Below are 18,910 nucleotides of genomic sequence, written 5' to 3' on the forward strand. Positions count from 1 at the left end.
ACATCAAAAAATAAAAGCTTGTCTATGTGTGAAAGAAATAAAGATATAGACATGTTTTGTTTAAAATCTGGGTGTGGTCTCTATGGCCTCAACGGACGGTAGCATCTCTCACATAAAAACAGCTTGAGCAGAAAGAAAATTGTGATTCAAATCAAACTTTATTGACTTTGCGTCCAGATGGCAAAGGGCATGCAAATACAGGCTTCTGAATCTGACATTTTGTATCTTTTTTTTCCTCGGTTTGGCTCTATTTTCTTACAAAACTACGTGCACTTTAAGTAATCAATTCTGCAGCGTACAAACCACAAAAATACCAGTTTTACATTATCAAATACTGCACATAGAAAACATTTACAAAGCACAGGTATAAAATTACAGCTCCTTTTCTTTGCCATGTACCACATCCTTAAGTCGTTCCGCAATGCTTTGTGATTTCAAACTCACTTCAGACATCTCTTCAAAGAAGACAGAAGCTATGTGATATGCAGAGTTTCTACATGTGAGGAGTCAACTTTCTTCAGTGTCGTGCAACTTTTTCCAGCCTGCCTTCTCACAGAAAGATCTCATCCTATCACTATGGCTAGGCTAGTTCAAAAAGACAACCTTCATCTACCAACACCGCCCCGTCAGTCAGCACAATTAGACCAAGTCAAAGACATCACTTTGCAATTTTGTGTGTGAATGAGCCTGTGTGCCTATGTGGGGTTAAAAATAATTGGCTAAAGGTGATGTCATGTAAATGTAACTTCAATTTAATATCTGCATGAAAAGATGTGTGAGGGGCATGCGCTAGAGTTTAGACATGGTTTGGGAAGAGTATTTTGTCAGTTTTCGGTGCGTTAAGGCTTGGTTTGGGGAATAGGAGGTTGTCTTTTAGGGGAGAGAGATACGGTGGACTACATTGCTTTAGCGCTCATCTACAGACAGTGAAGAGGACAAGATAGCCGCTAAGGAACTTGCTGTGACTAACGACCGTTAAAACGTGAATATCAACGAACAGTCTTTAAACATACAGCAGCAAAATTCAAATTTGCTCATTGGACTCAGTGGGAAAACAAAAAGAAAATAATCCTTCTTGACCTGAATGGTGTTTGCTACATTGACAAGCAGCTGTTAAGACTGCAGACGTTTTTTGTTGCTCGTGGAAAACATGGGTTTAAAGTTTTATCATAAAATGTCTTCTTTTTTTTCAATGCAGTTGTCTCTTGGTCTCCCTTTAAGAAAAACTGCAATATATTCCTGTGAATACCCCTAACATTCCTGTTCTGTTCAGTTCTACAGGGTTTAACAGGGGTACTGGTAATGCTAGTGCAATTGAAACAGTCAGAGGTTACCTTGGTAACTGTGAACCAATGAGACGTAGCCCCAGGCAGACCAGTTCTCTCTCTGAAATCAGGAAATAAATTATTGCCAGTAGAAGTAGGCCTACTCTATTTTGTATGTCTGGAAGGCTAAATTCATGCTTCGCTAGGATACAATTGTTCACAATTCTTGCAAGTCGCAGTCATCCTATAACAGGATACAGAGTATATTTCAAAAGTTGGTTAAATTACATCATAATCATCTTCCTTTTATCATCATCATCAATAATACGTATACAATAATATTGTCAAAGAAACCATGCGAAAAAGTTGTTCGTTTTCAAAGTACAAAAGTATTACAATTCAGCTAAAGTTAATAGAGGACTTCATTTAGCAATTTAGCTATGAAATTGATGCAGGGAGTTATCATCTTAGACTAATCATGACGATTTAAATAAATGAAATCTGTTTCGCCTGATTGAGTCTCTTCCTCATGTTTAGCTTAGAGAAAACCACAGAGCTGTGTGAGTCAGTTAAATAAACAACAGAAGAAGAAAGAATAATGAAACAGGCATAGCCTTAATCGACACAGAAGTTCCCTTGAAAGATCTGTAATCATTTACAAAAAAATAAATGACATACGTACATTCACACGCAGATCTGGTCTTACGATTAAGAAATACATTCAGAAAACAGAATACATATACAGAGATATAACATCAGTACAATATTTTCAAGCCCATTACTTTGTTTTCCAAACTTTAAATTGTGTGTCTGTGCTACAATACAGGAGTATGACCCTCCTAAATAAAATAAGGCCTTTGTAAACTGAACAAGCCCTCATTTTCACGAGACTCTACAGGCAGAATCCCAAAGGATCCTCCATCACACATCTGTCTCCTCTAAGACTCATCTCCTTAGAAAAATAAAATCATTTTCAATATTAAATAGATATTGGGTTGATCTGAGACATTATAAAACAGTTTAAACAGAAAAGCGGAAGAGATCCACAATGCTCCAACTACAGATTCTACAGCAGAACAAGCTTGAGGACAGGTTACATCCAAGTGACTAGCCAATAAAATGTCTCAAATGTGGTGGGGTTCAATCTTACAGGAGACAGCTCAGTGCTTGTGGTACATTCACAACTTTGCTAGACTACGGTGTCTGAAAACAGAGGCCAGACAAAGAGTGGGAAAGTTGACTATCAATCTGGAAATGTATATCAGACTACCTTTCACACCTTTCTCCATTCCCTCTTTAGCCAGTGCCTGTACTGTATGAAATTACACGTTAGCTAAGCCATGCAAGATAACTGAGAAAAATGACCTCTCTATTTAGTTCCAGATTGTTGGCCTGCCTCTCTTCTATCTAATGCTCTCTCTCTTTTTGCTCTCTTGCCCTCCCAAACCCTTTGTTTTCCATGATTGTTGCTTCAAGAAACAACAACACTCCCATGTTACCAATATACCTGTCTAGCTATGCTAAAATGGATGTACCCATCCATCTTTCCATCCATAATCTATATTTCATCCATCCATTCAGTCATCCATCCATGTTCCATTCATCCATTATCTATTCATCCATCCAATATTCATCCATCAGTATTTGTCATATAGCTTTTCCACCTTCTATAAAATACTGCCATTTCTCCTTTTGGTTGAAAAACTGTTTTGGACAAATTTGGCAAATATCTTCCCTCAATGTAAAAAATCTAATAAATAACTTTACATTAGGGTTCATGCAGTCACCCTCTCTTGCTTTTCTCACCCTTAAATACCCAAGATTAACATTGTGTTGCTACTCAATACAGTACAGTTAAAGGACAGAGAATCTCATATTAGTCCCCAACACGGACATCACATGTAAAAATATCAATATCCAGTATCAGTAGTCATTTAACAGATTTTACCAAGGACTAAACATTTAGCAGTGAACAGGGAAATTTTGCTCTAAATTACACAAATTCAATAAAAATGTTTTTCGGAATAGCTACTTTTTTCTTTCCACCAAACATTTGTTTACTCTCTCTTAGAGGTCACAAAAGGCTTTTGCTGAAGAAAACATGTGCAAATACCAAAAAAGTAAAGGTTCTTGTTTCTAATGCACCATGCCAGCCGTTTACAAAACATGAATAAACATAAATAAATTACACTGAGAATGACTTCATATACATGAAGTCATTGGCAAGGAAGTACTCCAAAGTTTAGAGGAAATAATCGAATGGTCTCACTCGCCATTCGTCAATGAGAGGAAGGTCAGGTGCCAGGGTGAGTAGGGGCGCTTGGCCAGACCTTGGCTTTGAGAGAGGAACCATCCGAAGGGATAAAGTCTCAAAGGAAGGGAAGAGGGGGAGGGGGGGGGAGTGATCCAGTTGTTTGAAAGTTCAAAGTTTCTAAATAAGCCTGTCAACCTTGTGTCTATTTCATTGGACGCTCATCCTCTTCAGTCCATTCGAGTGCCTTTCCGTTTGAACGTCAAATTTGTCATGCTGGCATTCAGTTGAGGAGACCAAGCCACCCTGTGCAGAGGGACTGAAGTTGAACGGAAAGACTAACTAATTAAAAGGAAGTGGAACACTGTGAGGTTTATGTCATGTGACTCTCACATAGAATAGTTGTTGTTTATTAACACTTATTTGCCGCCATCTTTGACACAAACAGCTGAAAACCACAACACGATTGTGCATGTTAGATTTCTACAGGACATAGAGCAAGGAGATTGTCGAGTGTTTCAAAACACCCTTCTCTCTCACGCCTGAATCTGTTTAGTTTTTTTATAATTATTCTATATTCATACAATATCCATGTTCTGGGTAGGCTTCCAAAGCAAAGTTTTAAATATGTGAACACACACCCCGTCACAGAAGAAGAGAGGAAATATGTGTGTACCTATCAAAGTGTGTGTGTGTGTAAGTTTGTGTGGGTAATCTTGGGTTATCTGTCCAGGTGTCATATGCTGACACTTCTCAGACGCAGGTGTGAAACTAAAAAGGACATCATAAATCCATAAATCAACAGTGAATTCAACAGATTGAGTCCAGTTTCTGGTTGGGTTTATAGTGGGACAGAGCTTTGGTCCTCTCGGATGTGAAGTTTGTCGTGGGAAAACAATAATCCTAGGCTGCAGCTGGGACTACGTTTCCCAGTGTGCCCAGGGAGTGTCGATAAAGGAACAGGACTTTGTGTATGTTCTCCTCTACACCATAATGCAGCTTTTCATGAGGGATGCTGGTTAGTCAGGACTAGCTCTCTGATCTAAAGATGAGGACGTCACAAAGGCCCCGTCTTCTCCCTAACTCAATGTTTCATTCCTTAGACAGGATAGAGAGCTAAATAAATAAAGAACTACTATATTCCTAATATATTCTTCAAGGCAAGCTAAAAAATAGCACTTTAAAATGGTCTCAATAAGGGTTGCAAGCAAACGTGCAGATAAGCAGCTAATACATGTAAACACAACAGAAGCTATCTATATATATTTATTTCTATAATAAACTCTGTTTTGTGGTGATCAGAGGTTTTCGTTGCTACCTCACATAATGAACATCATGTGAACATCATGTGAACATCATGTGAACATCATGTGAACATCATGTGAACATCTGACCCTGCCCGAGTAAGTGCGTGTGCGTATGTGTGTGTGTGTGTGTGTGTGTGTGTGTGCGTGCGTGCTGTGTCTGCATCTGCTGGTATGTATTCTGTTTCTCTCCATAACAGCCTGTGTGTTTGTGTGTCTGTCTGTGTGTGTGTGTGTGTGTGTGTGTTGGTTATTCTAGAATGTATCTTCTTTTTTGCATTACATCTAAGTCATCGACTTTGCTACATATCCATATCTGAATATTCTATTCCAACTCTGGTACTAATACTAATTGCTTTGGTTTTTAAAAATAAAGTCTTTTTTTCCCTTAGTTTGGCATAGAGAAGTTTTAAAAACTGGCATTGGAATGACCCTCAGATGAGAAGTTCCTTGGAATTCTGGGAGCTGGATGTAAAGAACATCACCTGATTACCAGAGTGGAGATGCTACATATTACACACGCTCTGACTAAATCAGATCTCCTCTACGTAAAAATCAGACGACCACTGACGGTTGTGTTCTCTGAACTGCGGGGGGGAAGTGGACATGAGTGGGAGTGTGTTTGCACACACCTACATGCTTGTGTGAGTGCGAGTGAGTGAGTGAGTGTGTGAGTGTGTGTGTGTGTGTCTACGTGCCTAGGTACAGGTGGGGCTGGTGGCGCTCTCCAGGGAGGACTGGGACAGCCGGCGGGTGAGGGGGCCGATGCTGGGGTCGGCCAGGGAGGAGGTAGGGAACAGCTTGTACCAGCCGCTGACCGTGGCTGACAGGTCCAAGTCCTCCAGTAGAATCTGAGCCATTCCCATGAAGCACTTGTGGTCCATGCGCCCGTAGTCCCCCCATACTATGACCTGGAGCGAGGACGGAGAGAGAAAAAGGGAGGGAGAGATGTAGAGAGGGAGGGAGGGAGAGAGAGGGAGAGATGCGGAGAGAGGGAGGAAGAGATGCAAAGAGAGAGGGAGGGAGAGATAAGGAGAGAGAGGGAGGGAGAGATGCGGAGAGAGAGGGAGGGAGAGATACAAAGAGAGAGGGAGGGAGATAAGGAGAGAGAGGGAGGAAGAGATAAGGAGAGAGAGGGAGGGAGAGATGCGGAGAGAGGGAGGGAGAGATGAGGAGAGAGAGAGAAAGAGGGAGGGAGAGATGTGGAGAGAGAGAGGAAGAGAGATGGAAAGAGACGGAAAAAAGAGAGAAAGAGGGAGATGGTGAGAAGGTTTAAGAGACGGAGAGAGAGGAAGAGGGAGAGAGACATGGAGAGAAAGATTGAGAGAGAGAGATAGAGAGAGAGAGAGAGAGAGAGAGAGAGAGAGAGAGAGAGAGAGAGAGAGAGAGAGAGAGAGAGAGAGAGAGAGAGAGAGAGAGAGAGAGAGAGTCAAAGAGAGAGTAAAAGAGAGTTTAAAAATAAACAGATAGTGAGATAGTCAAAAATACAAAAATACATATAGTTGTGTCCAGTAAGAGAGGTAGATACGAAGGGGAGGAGGTCAGGGGAACAGCATGGAGGACAGAGGCCTACCTGAAGGACTTTCCCCCTGCGGACTCTCTTCAAACAGCAGAGGTTGCTGGTATGTTGGGTCCAGAGTCTTCTTCACCACTCTGGTCTTCTTCTTCGCCAGGCACATGCCGTTCTCCAGAACGTACACCTTCACGTAGGTCGCTGCTCCACAGGTCAACACACACACGTACAAACTCAGCTACACGACAATCATAGTCTTTTTCAAAGAATAATATACCATGTTAAAGAATAACTAGAACATTTCTGGTGAAATTGTGTGCTTGCGGCTGCCACACCAAGAGATGCCACAACACGGCTATTGTATCAGCAGTGGCTAATAATAATAGTAGGCACATCACAACACATTTCATGTCTACGTAGCACAAACACTGTGGGAGGAGTAGTGGTGTCTACAACAATAACATACAGTGTGAGGTAACAGTAGTGTGCCTTGCTGGAAGCGAGAACACTAATAAAGTTATTTGAAAGCACTGCAAAGGTACCTGGGATGTTCTTGGAGGCCTGGTTTGGGGGTCAATCCCTCTGGCTGGTTGACTTCTACCTCCAGCTGCCCTGCCCTGTCCACCATCCCCACATGGACATCCCCTGGAAGAAAACACACACACACACACTCTAAGAAAACACACATTTGTAGTCTTATTTATGAAACTACATTACCCTGTCACCATAACAGAGCAAAGAGTCCCTTTCTATTAGCCCCAGCTGGTCAGACATTGTGGCTGAACTGAATCTGCAATACCGATGTTGAACAGGAGGGGGCGTGTGTTCCTTTGCAAACCGATGATGGACTTCATCCAGTAGCATTTTGCGGTTTGAAAGCTAACAAAATATTTTTCGGACTTTTTTGACAACCCCTCTGCACAGAGGAGGTGTCAAGCATGGAACGATCGGAACCGAGAGCAAAAATTTGTGTTCCAGTTTGTGACCCCAATTATACAAATGATCCTGAATTTCATGCATACAGCATGCAACATACCAGCAGTAGTACCAAGTAAACAGTAAGTAGTAAAGTATGTGGTTGGGGGCGTAGTGACTAACTTACCCATGGGGGGCGTGGCTAGTGTCTGCCGGCCAACAATTTGGGCGGGGCCTAGTCCATCCAGGAAGTCGCTGAACTGACTTTCTGGGGTGCTGTTGGAAAGACAAACCTGAGAGAAAGAGAGAGAGAGAGAGAGAGAGAGAGAGAGAGAGAGAGAGAGAGAGAGAGAGAGAGAGAGAGAGAGAGAGAGAGAGAGAGAGAGAGAGAGAGAGAGAGAGAGAGAGAGAGAGAGAGAGAGAGAGAGAGAGAGAGAGAGAGAGAGAGAGAGAGAGAGAGAGAGAGAGAGAGAGAGAGAAGTGGAAAAGGAGGATTCAATAAAGAGACAGACAGATTGACTGACAAACAGATAGACCGGATACAGACACACACACACACACAGACAGGTGGACAGACAGACAGACAGGCAGACAGACAGGCAGGACAGACAGGCAGACAGGCAGGACATACGTTCCGTCGGAGCTGTTAGAGTTGGTGCTGCCGTCGGTGACTCCTTGCTGCCCTGCCTCGTCACCCGGTTCCTCATCTCCACGGCGATGCCCGTCTCCGTGCTCCGCCTGATGGTGCTGCGAAGCTTCTTGTTGCCGCCGTCTGAGCGAGGACAGGTCAAAGGTCACGGTGTTACCACAGAGTCCATGTGTTACAGTGCATCACCATGGGTACGGTATTGGAAACTCGTACTCGGGTTCTAGCGATGCAACAAGCTGAAAGATCATTGATTTGACTGTGGGGAAGCTGGATAACGCTTCTACTCTACGGTGTGTTTAGAACTGGGGGCACTCGAGCATGAAAGTCATGAGTCTCTTTCTCCCTCTATCTTTCGCCCTCCCTCTATCCTTCTAGCACCTTTACCTCATTCTATCTCTGTCTGTCTGTCTGTCTGTCTGTCTCTCTCTCTCTCTCTCTCTCTCTCTCTCCTCTCTCTCTCTCTCAACCTCTCTCTCAACCCTCTCTCAACCTCTCTCTCAACCTCTCTCAACCTCTGCTGTTTCAGACAAACTTTTCTCTCTTGCACTCACAAAGGCTCACAAACACAAGCACTGTGGCGCCTTCTGCAATGGGATAATGTGGTGGGCAGTAAGCCTGTTTACACACACATACACAGACACGTACACACACATACACACACACCATTTAGGCTTTGCAGGTCTGCTGACACCAGGAGAACAGAGAGCTGGCCTGCTAACCCTGGAAGCGGCTTTCAAGGTATCAGTCACTGTAATGACACACTGAGAGTGATAAAGGGTGTGTGTGTGTGTGTGACTGGAAGCAATGTCAGGACATATTATCCATGAAGTGTCTGTGTGTGAGTCTGTGTGTGAGTCTGTGTGTGTGTGTAGAACAGTGGAAGCAATTTGAGGCTTATGTGTGTGTGTGAGGGTCTGTGTGTGGGTCTGTGTGTGTGTGTGTGAGGGTCTGTGTGTGTGTGTGTGTGTGAGGGTCTGTGTGTGTGTGTGTGTGTGTGTGTGGGACACTAGAAGCAATGTCAGATGCGTCTTCCCATGATGAGAGTGATGTCAGAGGAGTGACGTCAGAGGAGTGATGTCAGAGGAGTGAGGGTCTACACTCAAGCAGTCTTAACTTCCACCTCTTCACTGTTCTTTATCTTTCCCCCCCTCCCTTCTTCTCTCTGCCTCTCTGCCATCTTTCATTCCTCGGGGGGAGAGGAGGGGGAGGGGGGGACAGTGGTCTGAGGTCCACGGGGCCTCATAAACGCTACGGCTTATGATCTCCTCAGAGTGCCACACATACATTTTCCAGTGCTCAGGTGAAAATAGCTTGTTATAAATACCTGAACAGGAAAGGTCTGTCCACTGGCTTACACTACAGTATGAAATATTAAGAGAGTAGGCAAGGGAACACATGCACTTTCCTCACACACACACACACACGCACACACACTCACGCACACACACACTCACACACACACACTCACATTCACACACTCACGCACACATTCACTATTTCTTTCTTTTACGTTCTGACTGTCTCACACTGGCACGTGAGTCGGTGAACTTAATACACTGCTGTGCTTTCAGAGCCCGGATCTTTCTCTTTGTACATAATCCCAACACATATTCTTCCTTTACACAAGCTAATGTCACAGGAAGGCACCCTCACATTCACTCACACACACACCACCCCAGTAAGTGTCAATGCAACAGCAGTGTTCCTGGTAATGACAACATAACACAAAAACTCTCTCACACACACATGATCGACAAGGATATTTTGGGATGGACTGCTCAGGGGAGGTCTGAGAGATGTTGACAGAGACGTGGACTGTCCTTGCTGATCTGAGACTGAGGCCTCAGGTCTATCTACAGATGTCTGGGTCTTACCATAGCTTCTATATGGTTCTATTTCTGGATATGGTCTCTTACCTATAGCTTCTATACGGTTCTATTTCTGGATATGGTCTCTTACCTATAGCTTCTATACGGTTCTATTTCTGGATATGGTCTCTTACCTATAGCTTCTATACGGTTCTATTTCTGGATATGGTCTCTTACCTATAGCTTCTATACGGTTCTATTTCTGGATATGGTCTCTTACCTATAGCTTCTATACGGTTCTATTTCTGGATATGGTCTCTTACCTATAGCTTCTATACGGTTCTATTTCTGGATATGGTCTCTTACCTATAGCTTCTATACGGTTCTATTTCTGGATATGGTCTCTTACCTATAGCTTCTATACGGTTCCATTTCTGGATATGGTCTCTTACCTATAGCTTCTATACGGTTCCATTTCTGGATATGGTCTCTTACCTATAGCTTCTATACGGTTCCATTTCTGGATATGGTCTCTTACCTATAGCTTCTATACGGTTCTATTCTGGATATGGTCTCTTACCTATAGCTTCTATACGGTTCTATTTCTGGATATGGTCTCTTACCTATAGCTTCTATACGGTTCAATTTCTGGATATGGTCTCTTACCTATAGCTTCTATACGGTTCCATTTCTGGATATGGTCTCTTACCTATAGCTTCTATACGGTTCCATTTCTGGATATGGTCTCTTACCTATAGCTTCTATACGGTTCCATTTCTGGATATGGTCTCTTACCTATAGCTTCTATACGGTTCCATTTCTGGATATGGTCTCTTACCTATAGCTTCTATACGGTTCTATTTCTGGATATGGTCTCTTACCTATAGCTTCTATACGGTTCTATTTCTGGATATGGTCTCTTACCTATAGCTTCTATACGGTTCTATTTCTGGATATGGTCTCTTACCTATAGCTTCTATATGGTTCTATTTCTGGATATGGTCTCTTACCTATAGCTTCTATATGGTTCTATTTCTGGATATGGTCTCTTACCTATAGCTTCTATATGGTTCTAGTTCTGGTTCCAACACCAGGTTCTGGTTCGAAATCGAGAGAGAGAGAGAGCGAGAGAGAGAGAGAGGATAACGGGGCTCCAGGAGAGAGGAGGATCAGAAGAGGGGTGCTGTTGCCTTGCTATTTATAATCCTCCAGACAAGAATACCTCAGCCTCTGTGTGTGTGTGCGTATGCATCACTGGCGCTCCGACAAACCCCAAGCACCTCTGCTGCCATGACAACCCCCCACCCTCAGATAGAGGCTCATCCCAGACAGTGCAACCTGAGACAGTGGGGCGCCATAGCGACACAACCCCCCCTCACCCACACCCCCCCCCCTCCCAACCAAACAAATCTACATTCACCATCTCATCCTCCTCATGAACCAGCCCTCCACCTCTGTAGTGTTCATCCACCAAAGGCCGCGCAGGACTCATACTCATATACTCTGACTCCAACCACTGCTCTTTACTGTAAGACCTGGGGCAGGGGCAGGGGCGGGGGCTGGGGGCTGGGGCTGGGGTCAGACCTTGTGGAACAGTGACATGAGGATGTGAGTCCAGGTGAAGAGGTTGGAGGTACAGTAGTACAGAGCCCACAGAACTTACTCGACACCGTATTGTCTTGTGCAGATGTGTTCTCCTCCCCTAAAAATATCCACTGTATCGAAGCCCCACTCAAACAGAAACACCTGTTACCCTAGCCACCCTCCACCACACCCCACCCCTTGTGGTGATCGGCAGTAATCTCTTCCTTCAGCTCTAATCCCCTCCCTCTTCGCCTGCTTTCTCCCTCTCTCGCCCGTTTCCATGGTAATGCCGTCTGCATTGCACCAAGATCCCCTACCAGCGTGTTTGTGAGTATCCTGCCCCCCTTGTCTCTCTATCTGTCTCTCTCTTTATCTCTCTATCTGTCTCTCTATCTGTCTGTCTCTTTCCCTCTCTGTCTCTTTCTATCTCTCTCTCTTTGTATCTCTCTGTCTCTTTCTCTCTTTCCCTCTCTCACTCTCTCTCTCTTTCCCCGCTCACTCTCTCTCTCTTTCCCTATCTATCTCTCTCTCTCTCTTTTGTTACCAGATCATCACCCCTCCCCCCCTTCCCCCATCCCTCTCCCCATTTGCTACGTTCCCAAATCGCCCAATCAGATCAGTACCCCTCCCCCCCCCCCTGCTGTCTTCTGGCATCTGTCCATCTCTATCATACACCACTATATCACCCCCCTCCACCCCTCATCTCTATCATACACCACTATATCACCCCCCTCCACCCCTCATCTCTATCATACACCACTATATCACCCCCCTCCACCCCTCATCTCTATCATACACCACTATATCACCCCCCTCCACCCCTCATCTCTATCATACACCACTATATCACCCCCCTCCACCCCTCATCTCTATCATACACCACTATATCACCCCCCTCCACCCCTCATCTCTATCATACACCACTATATCACCCCCCTCCACCCCTCATCTCTATCATACACCACTATATCACCCCCCTCCACCCCTCATCTCTATCATACACCACTATATCACCCCCCTCCACCCCTCATCTCTATCATACACCACTATATCACCCCCATCCACCCCTCATCTCTATCATACACCACTATATCACCCCCCTCCACCCCTCATCTCTATCATACACCACTATATCACCCCCCATCTCTTCTCCTCTCGCTATTACATCACTCCATAATTTTCATCCTCCTTTCCTCCATCCGTCCATCCGTCCCAGGGTTCTAAAGCAGCTGTATCTTCTGCATCTCTGAAGATGGCTGTGTTGTTGCGTGTACGAGTGCCCAGGCCTGGAGGAGCATTATGTAAGCTGCTCTTGTCTATTGTTCTCTAAGATGGGTGGGGGGTGGGGGAGTTTAAATTTGCTGCATGGCAATTAGGCTTATCCTGAATCAGGAGGATGAGTAACACAGGTCCCAGCTGAGCTCCACTCACAGTCAACAGACCAGACATGATACATGTTGCACAACACTGGGAGAGAAGTGGTCCCACACACACAGGATAGAGAAGTCGGATAAACCAAGGCCTAGGGCAAAAAAATGCTTAAACCCTTAAATAGCAATAAAACCCATGGATTGAATTTTAAAACCCGACCTGTTATTCATCCCAAACTTTTGGAATCTCTGGGGTTTCACCTTTTCAGTGCAGAAAGACTGACGTTCATCAGTAGACGCCACTCGTGTCTACTGAATCAGTGCCATGAATCGGCACCTTCATGGCTTCAGCAGAGATACAATTACATTTACATTTAGTCTTTTAGCAGACGCTCTTATCCAGAGCGACTTACAGTAAGTACAGGGACATTCCCCCCAAGGCAAGTAGGGTGAAGTGCCTTGCCCAAGGACACAACGTCATTTTGCACGGCCGGGAATCGAACCAACAACCTTCTGATTAATAGCCCGACTCCCTAACCGCTCAGCCATCTGACTCCCTGATAGACCTGAAGGTGCTGTCATCTGTGTAACGGGGGTGTAACAGACGTGGTCTTGCTCCGTCAAAAGGCTTTATGGACCATTTGTTTGTCCCTGCCTGATCTCGAACACGCCCCCTCTGACTGCCAAGCGCAACCACTAAAAGCTACGCCAAAGAAAAGCTAGCTATTCGTTGATGCGGGTGGCCTGTTACATACCTGAGGAGTGAGTTTCACGATTCACACCGGTTACATCTGCACCACCGTTCTACCTCTGGATCAGTAATCAGTAGCACGCTTCATCTCAGTACCCCATCGTGTGTGTGTTTTTGTGGTTCTTGGGGAGACTTAGTGATTACATATCAGACAACGTTTCATGGAAATATGAACAAAGGCAATGTTTCACAAGGTTCTTCGAATAATGGGCCACTCTGGGAAAGGTTCATGCACATATCAAGATGAAAAGAGATCATTCAGGGGGTTTTCTGCTGCTGAGCGAAGTGGCAGGTGATTCTTGACTCTCCAGACAACACAAGGGTTTGATGGTGTGAGATGAACACGGGAGATGAGAGAGGGGAGGACAGGAGGGGAGGACAGCTCTGAGGAAAGTGTCAACAATGCAGAAAAGAGAACCATATGGAATAGCAATGTGTGTGTGTGTTTGTATGTGTGTGTGTCTGTGCCTGTGCATGCGTGTGTGTGCATGTGTGTGTTTGCGGGTGTATATGTGTGTATGTATGTGTGCGTGCATATGTGTGCATGCATTTGTATACGTGTATGTGTGTATGTATGTGTGTGTGTGTGTGTGTGTGTGTGTGTGTGTGTGCATGTGTATACGTGCTTGTGTGTGTGTGTGTGTGTGTGTGTGTGTGTGTGTACATGTGTGTGGCAGATCATTAGGCCGCTCTGACATTTGAAGAGAACACTGAGGAAGTCTTTCTCATTATGGTCTGTAATATAGATTGCCGGTGTCTCCTGCTATTGGCTGCATCAGTGAACACTGACGTTCCACCGTGCATAGCAACAGTTACCAAGCAGGGCTGGAGAAGGTTACTGATGGGGTGAGATGGAGTCCACACTGAACCCCTCCACATGTTCAAACAGTCCGCTTGGCTGGATGTCTCACTGCAGCCCTACACAGTCACATGTGAGTGTGTGTGTGTGTGTGTCTGTGAATGTCTGTGTGTGTATGTCTGTGTGTGTCTGTGAATGTGTGTCTGTAAATGTGTGTGCGTGTGTATGTAAGTGTTTGAACGTGTGTCTGTAAATGTGTGTGTGTGTATGTGCATGTGTGCCTGTGAGTGTATTAGCGTGCGTGCATTTTAAGATCCTTCTGTCTGATTCAGCTGTTTACAAACCAGAGCTGATGCTCTTTGAAAGTGGTCCAGCTACCTACTCATTACACACATACTCTCTCTCTCTCTCTCCCTCTCTCTCTCTCTCTCCCTCTCTCTCTCTCTCTCTCTCACACACACACACACACACACACACACACTTTCTCTCTCACACACACACACACATATACATGGTTTAAGGTTAAATTCAAGTGATAGACTTACTTAGAAACTGTGATTCTGTCCCCCAAAAATTCTCTTGACCTCTCAAATGTATTAAACCAATCTTAGCAACCTTGGTGCTTGTTTATGTCTTGGATTAGTGGGCTTTCGCTGTGATCATGGATTGCTTATCCTTTACGTTGGGATTACAGAAAACAACCCCGACACAAATAAGTATGATCACAGGGCCAGGTCAGGTTCACAGCTGTAAATGACAGAAGCCCTCACATGGATTAGAAGATCTATTGCACTAAGAGCAAGGGATCGTCTTATTTAGTCTATTCATTATACAGGGGTGTAATTTAATTCTGTTTCAATCTCCGCTTGATTAGTCAATTCTGAGAGAGAAAGAGAGAGAGAGGGGGAGAGAGAGGGGGGGGACAGAGAGAGGGGGAGACGAGAGGGGGAGACAGAGAGAGAAAGACAGCATGTGACAGAGCAGTCTCAGACCTGGCATCGTGTTCAGCAAACTGCCTGCACATATGTCCTCTTTGGTTTAGCGGGAGCAGTGTGTGTGTTTGTGTGTGTCTGTGTGCACACGTGCAAGTGTGTGTTGCTACTCTGCACCAAGCTCACTGTGCCCTCATTTCTGCTACTGCACCGCTTTCAGGAGAGGTAAGGAAGGGGTCGCGAGAGAGGGGGAGACGGAGAACAAGAAAGACAAAGACAAGCAGAGAAATATAGAAAGCCACGGCGGGTTTGTGTGTGTGTGTGTTATATATGTGTGTGTGTGTTTACAGGTCTCCTGTAGTAGAGAGGAGTTCTGATGTAGAGAGGAGTTCTGATGAAGTTCTGCTGAAAGTCCAGTGATGAAACCATTATTATGGTATGCTGAAAGACACCAAACACACACACACACATGGCCATACCACACACAAACACACAGAGGATCCCATCATCACAGTGACTCACCTCACACAAGCCTTCCTGCTCTGTGCACACACTGTAATTTTCTGACTGTTCTGAAGTCCTGAAGCCCCGAGCCATGGATGAGTGTATACCTCACCACAACACGAAGGGGCAGAGGGGGACTCAACTGGGTTAGAGGACACGAGTGCGACAGTCTTTACCCGGCTCAGGTGATTCACTCTGAGATAGAGCCGTGGTTGTGTCCTGATAATGGTTTCACGGTCCAAATCAAATCAGTTCTGGTGAGATGACATCCATCTACCTGCTCTGAACGTACCTGACGGCCGTGCACATTCCCAGTTGTATGCACACACATGCAGGTATATATCACCATTCATTCAGTCATTTAGCAGACGCTCTTATCCACAGCGACTTACAGTAAGTACAGGGAAATTCTCCCAGAGGCAAGTAGGGTGAAGTGCCTTGCCCAAGGGCACAACGTCATTTGGCACGGCCGGGAATTATATACATAGGTACACACTCATACACACACAGACTATCACTATCACTATTGGAAACGAACCTAAGAGAAGATCGGGAGCATGCCATGGATCTAGTGAGTGACAGAGAGATGGAGAGAGAGAGACAGAAAGAGAAAGAGAGAGACAGAGACAGAGACAGAGACAGAGACAGAGACAGAGACAGAGAGAGAGAGAGAGAGAGAGAGAGAGAGAGAGAGAGAGAGAGAGAGAGAGAGAGAGAGAGAGAGAGAGAGAGAGAGAGAGAGAGAGAGAGAGAGAGATGGAGATGAGATAGGGACAGAGAACAAAGAGCTGGAAAGAGGGAGGGGGTTGAAGAGCGAGAGGTGAGATGAAAACAGAGAGACAGAGAGACAGACAGCACAGCTGGAGTCAAACAGCCTCTCATAACGTTTTCCACAAGAGGAAAAGAGCGTCGTTCTAGATATATGACTCGTGGTTTAAGATGTAAAAATGTCCCTCTGGCAACTATGCTGGTACTTTTGACAGAAAGGGGAGAGGGAGGAGGGGCTGGTGGGGGGATCAGATGAGTCAGGGACAGCTGTGATAAGCTGATGGTCGAATCTGTGTGTTTTCCTTCGTCAACACGAAGGCTACAGACACACACATCCATTCCCTCGCAAACCCAGTAAAGTAAACCAGCATCAAATTAAACGCTTCATCATCACTCTGTTGATATACCGAGGAGAGATGCTTTGGCAAACATCCTCATTCATACACGTGCACAAACGCACACCAACAAACAAACAGATCGCCCTTTTCCTTCACGTGCACACACACACATAAACACCGACACACTGGAACATCCAGCACACTCGCGTACCCACTCGACACATACATATACACAGTCCACACACAGTACATTCACATACATGCACCTTTACTCACACACGCTAACACAGGGACACGCACACGCACTGCGCACACTGGGACAAGGGGGCCTTGTCGGCCATGGGCCTGGCAGCTCGTTGACCTCGTTACCCTCAACCCAGCCCTCTACTCCTGGGCTGGGGAAGAGAGGCTCAGCCCAGCCCTCTACTCCTGGGCTGGGGAAGAGAGGCTCAGCCCAGCCCTCTACTCTGGGCTGGGGAAGAGAGCCTCAGCCCAGCCCTCTACTCCTGGGCTGGGGAAGAGAGGCTCAGCCCAGCCCTCTACTCCTGGGCTGGGGAAGAGAGAGGCTCAGCCCAGCCCTCTACTCCTGGCTGGGAAGAGAGCCTCAACGTGGCACACCTGTTGCTCATATACCCCCACTCCTGGTGAGTACAACAGGAGACAAAAAGGGCTGATATGGTGGTTGATGTGGACATGTTTTCTGCTACACAGACTCGCCGTAAGGAGAGAAGAGCCCTAACGATGGAGCTTACCTTTTCTCTCTCGAGTCTGTCTCGGCGCTTCACAACACGCAAAGGGACTCTGTACGCCACAGCGATCCCGTGGAGCCAGCGTCTCTACACAGTGACTCAGGAGGAAAGTGAGTAAAGCATGTCTGACTCACTCTCAAAACACCGATATGCAAATTCCCACGACTCAGCTGTGTTTACACACACACAGACGCGCGCGCACACACACACAGGGACACAGAAACAGAGTATTTGTAAGTTACTATTAAGCCTCTAATCGTGATGACTCAGAAATGCGCCTGTGGATCACAACTATCAAACAAGGCATCTTGTTTTGGCTGTAAGCGCTAAGCTGTGTTTCTCTATTGTCCTCCGTGTAAACCATGTGATCGTCCTCATTGGGGGTCAGGTCTGGGAGGCGGGGGGGACGGGGACGCCTAAAGAGGATGGTATATTCACATAAGTTTTAGAGGAAACTATATGCAATATTGGGATTGTGTCTCTCTCCCTTCTCTTTCTCTCTCTCTCCCTCCTTCTCTCACCCCCCCTCTCCCTCCCTTCTCTCTGTCCCCCTCTCCCTCCCTCTCTCTCCCCCCCTCCCTTCTCTCTGTCCCCCTCTCCCTCCCTCTCTCTCCCCCCCTCCCTTCTCTCTGTCCCCCTCTCCCTCCCTCTCTCTCCCCCCTCTGGTGTTGGAGGGAATGAGAGCCTTTATATTATGTGGAGAGGAGGGTGTCAATTTCAGAGCTTCAAGCTCCATTCCCACTTAATAACTCAGAGTGATGTTCTGCTACACCCTCTCTTCCCCCTCCTCTGTGATCCTCTTAGTTTATTTCTGTCTCTCTCATGATTCAACTTCCATTCAGTGCTGCTTCATTGGAAATAACAAAGATATTTAAATTACTAAAACATAAAATACTACTCGTCATATACAGTACCACTGACAAATGTCCTTCAATTGGGTAATGGAGTTGGCATATAAACTGGAAGTGGGTCTTCACTTGTATCTCATTTTGTTACATTTACATTTAGTCATTTAGCAGACGCTCTTATCCAGAGCGACTTACAGTAAGTACAGGGACATACCCCCCGAGGCAAGTAGGGTGAAGTGCCTTGCCCAAGGACACAACGTCATTTGGCACGGCCGGGAATCGAACTGGCAACCTTCTGATTACTAGCCCGCTTCCCTAACCGCTCAGCCACCTGACTCCTTTGTTGAATGTTTACTGTCTCCCATAATGTTAGATCCTCTTATTCAGTTTTGTGTGACCTGCCACACTGGACCACACCACCCCACACGCCCAGAGAAGATTGTAAATGAGGTTTGTGGATGAGCACTCAATAGAGCAGAATGGAGTTTGCCATTGAGTGTTAATGCACACCAGTCGTAAGTTCACACATGCACACACGCAATCTCACAATCACACGCTTCTG

The 18,910-nt window shown here is 45.7% G+C and overlaps 1 protein-coding gene across 1 annotated transcript in view; it reads right to left on the reverse strand.

Annotated features, from left to right (window-relative positions):
* Positions 1 to 5,518: 5,518 nt before the first annotated feature.
* The window catches only part of rims3 (regulating synaptic membrane exocytosis 3), a 16,761-nt gene continuing 3,369 nt past the window's right edge, over positions 5,519 to 18,910 (reverse strand). Inside the window, 7 exon segments of the mRNA XM_062445995.1 lie at positions 5,519 to 5,739; positions 6,403 to 6,534; positions 6,876 to 6,891; positions 6,893 to 6,978; positions 7,436 to 7,524; positions 7,859 to 7,919; positions 7,922 to 8,020. Coding sequence (XP_062301979.1) covers positions 5,519 to 5,739; positions 6,403 to 6,534; positions 6,876 to 6,891; positions 6,893 to 6,978; positions 7,436 to 7,524; positions 7,859 to 7,919; positions 7,922 to 8,020 — 704 coding nt within the window.

This window comes from Osmerus eperlanus, chromosome 20 (assembly GCF_963692335.1).
Source record: "Osmerus eperlanus chromosome 20, fOsmEpe2.1, whole genome shotgun sequence".
In the NCBI taxonomy this organism is placed as follows: Eukaryota; Metazoa; Chordata; class Actinopteri; order Osmeriformes; family Osmeridae; genus Osmerus; species Osmerus eperlanus.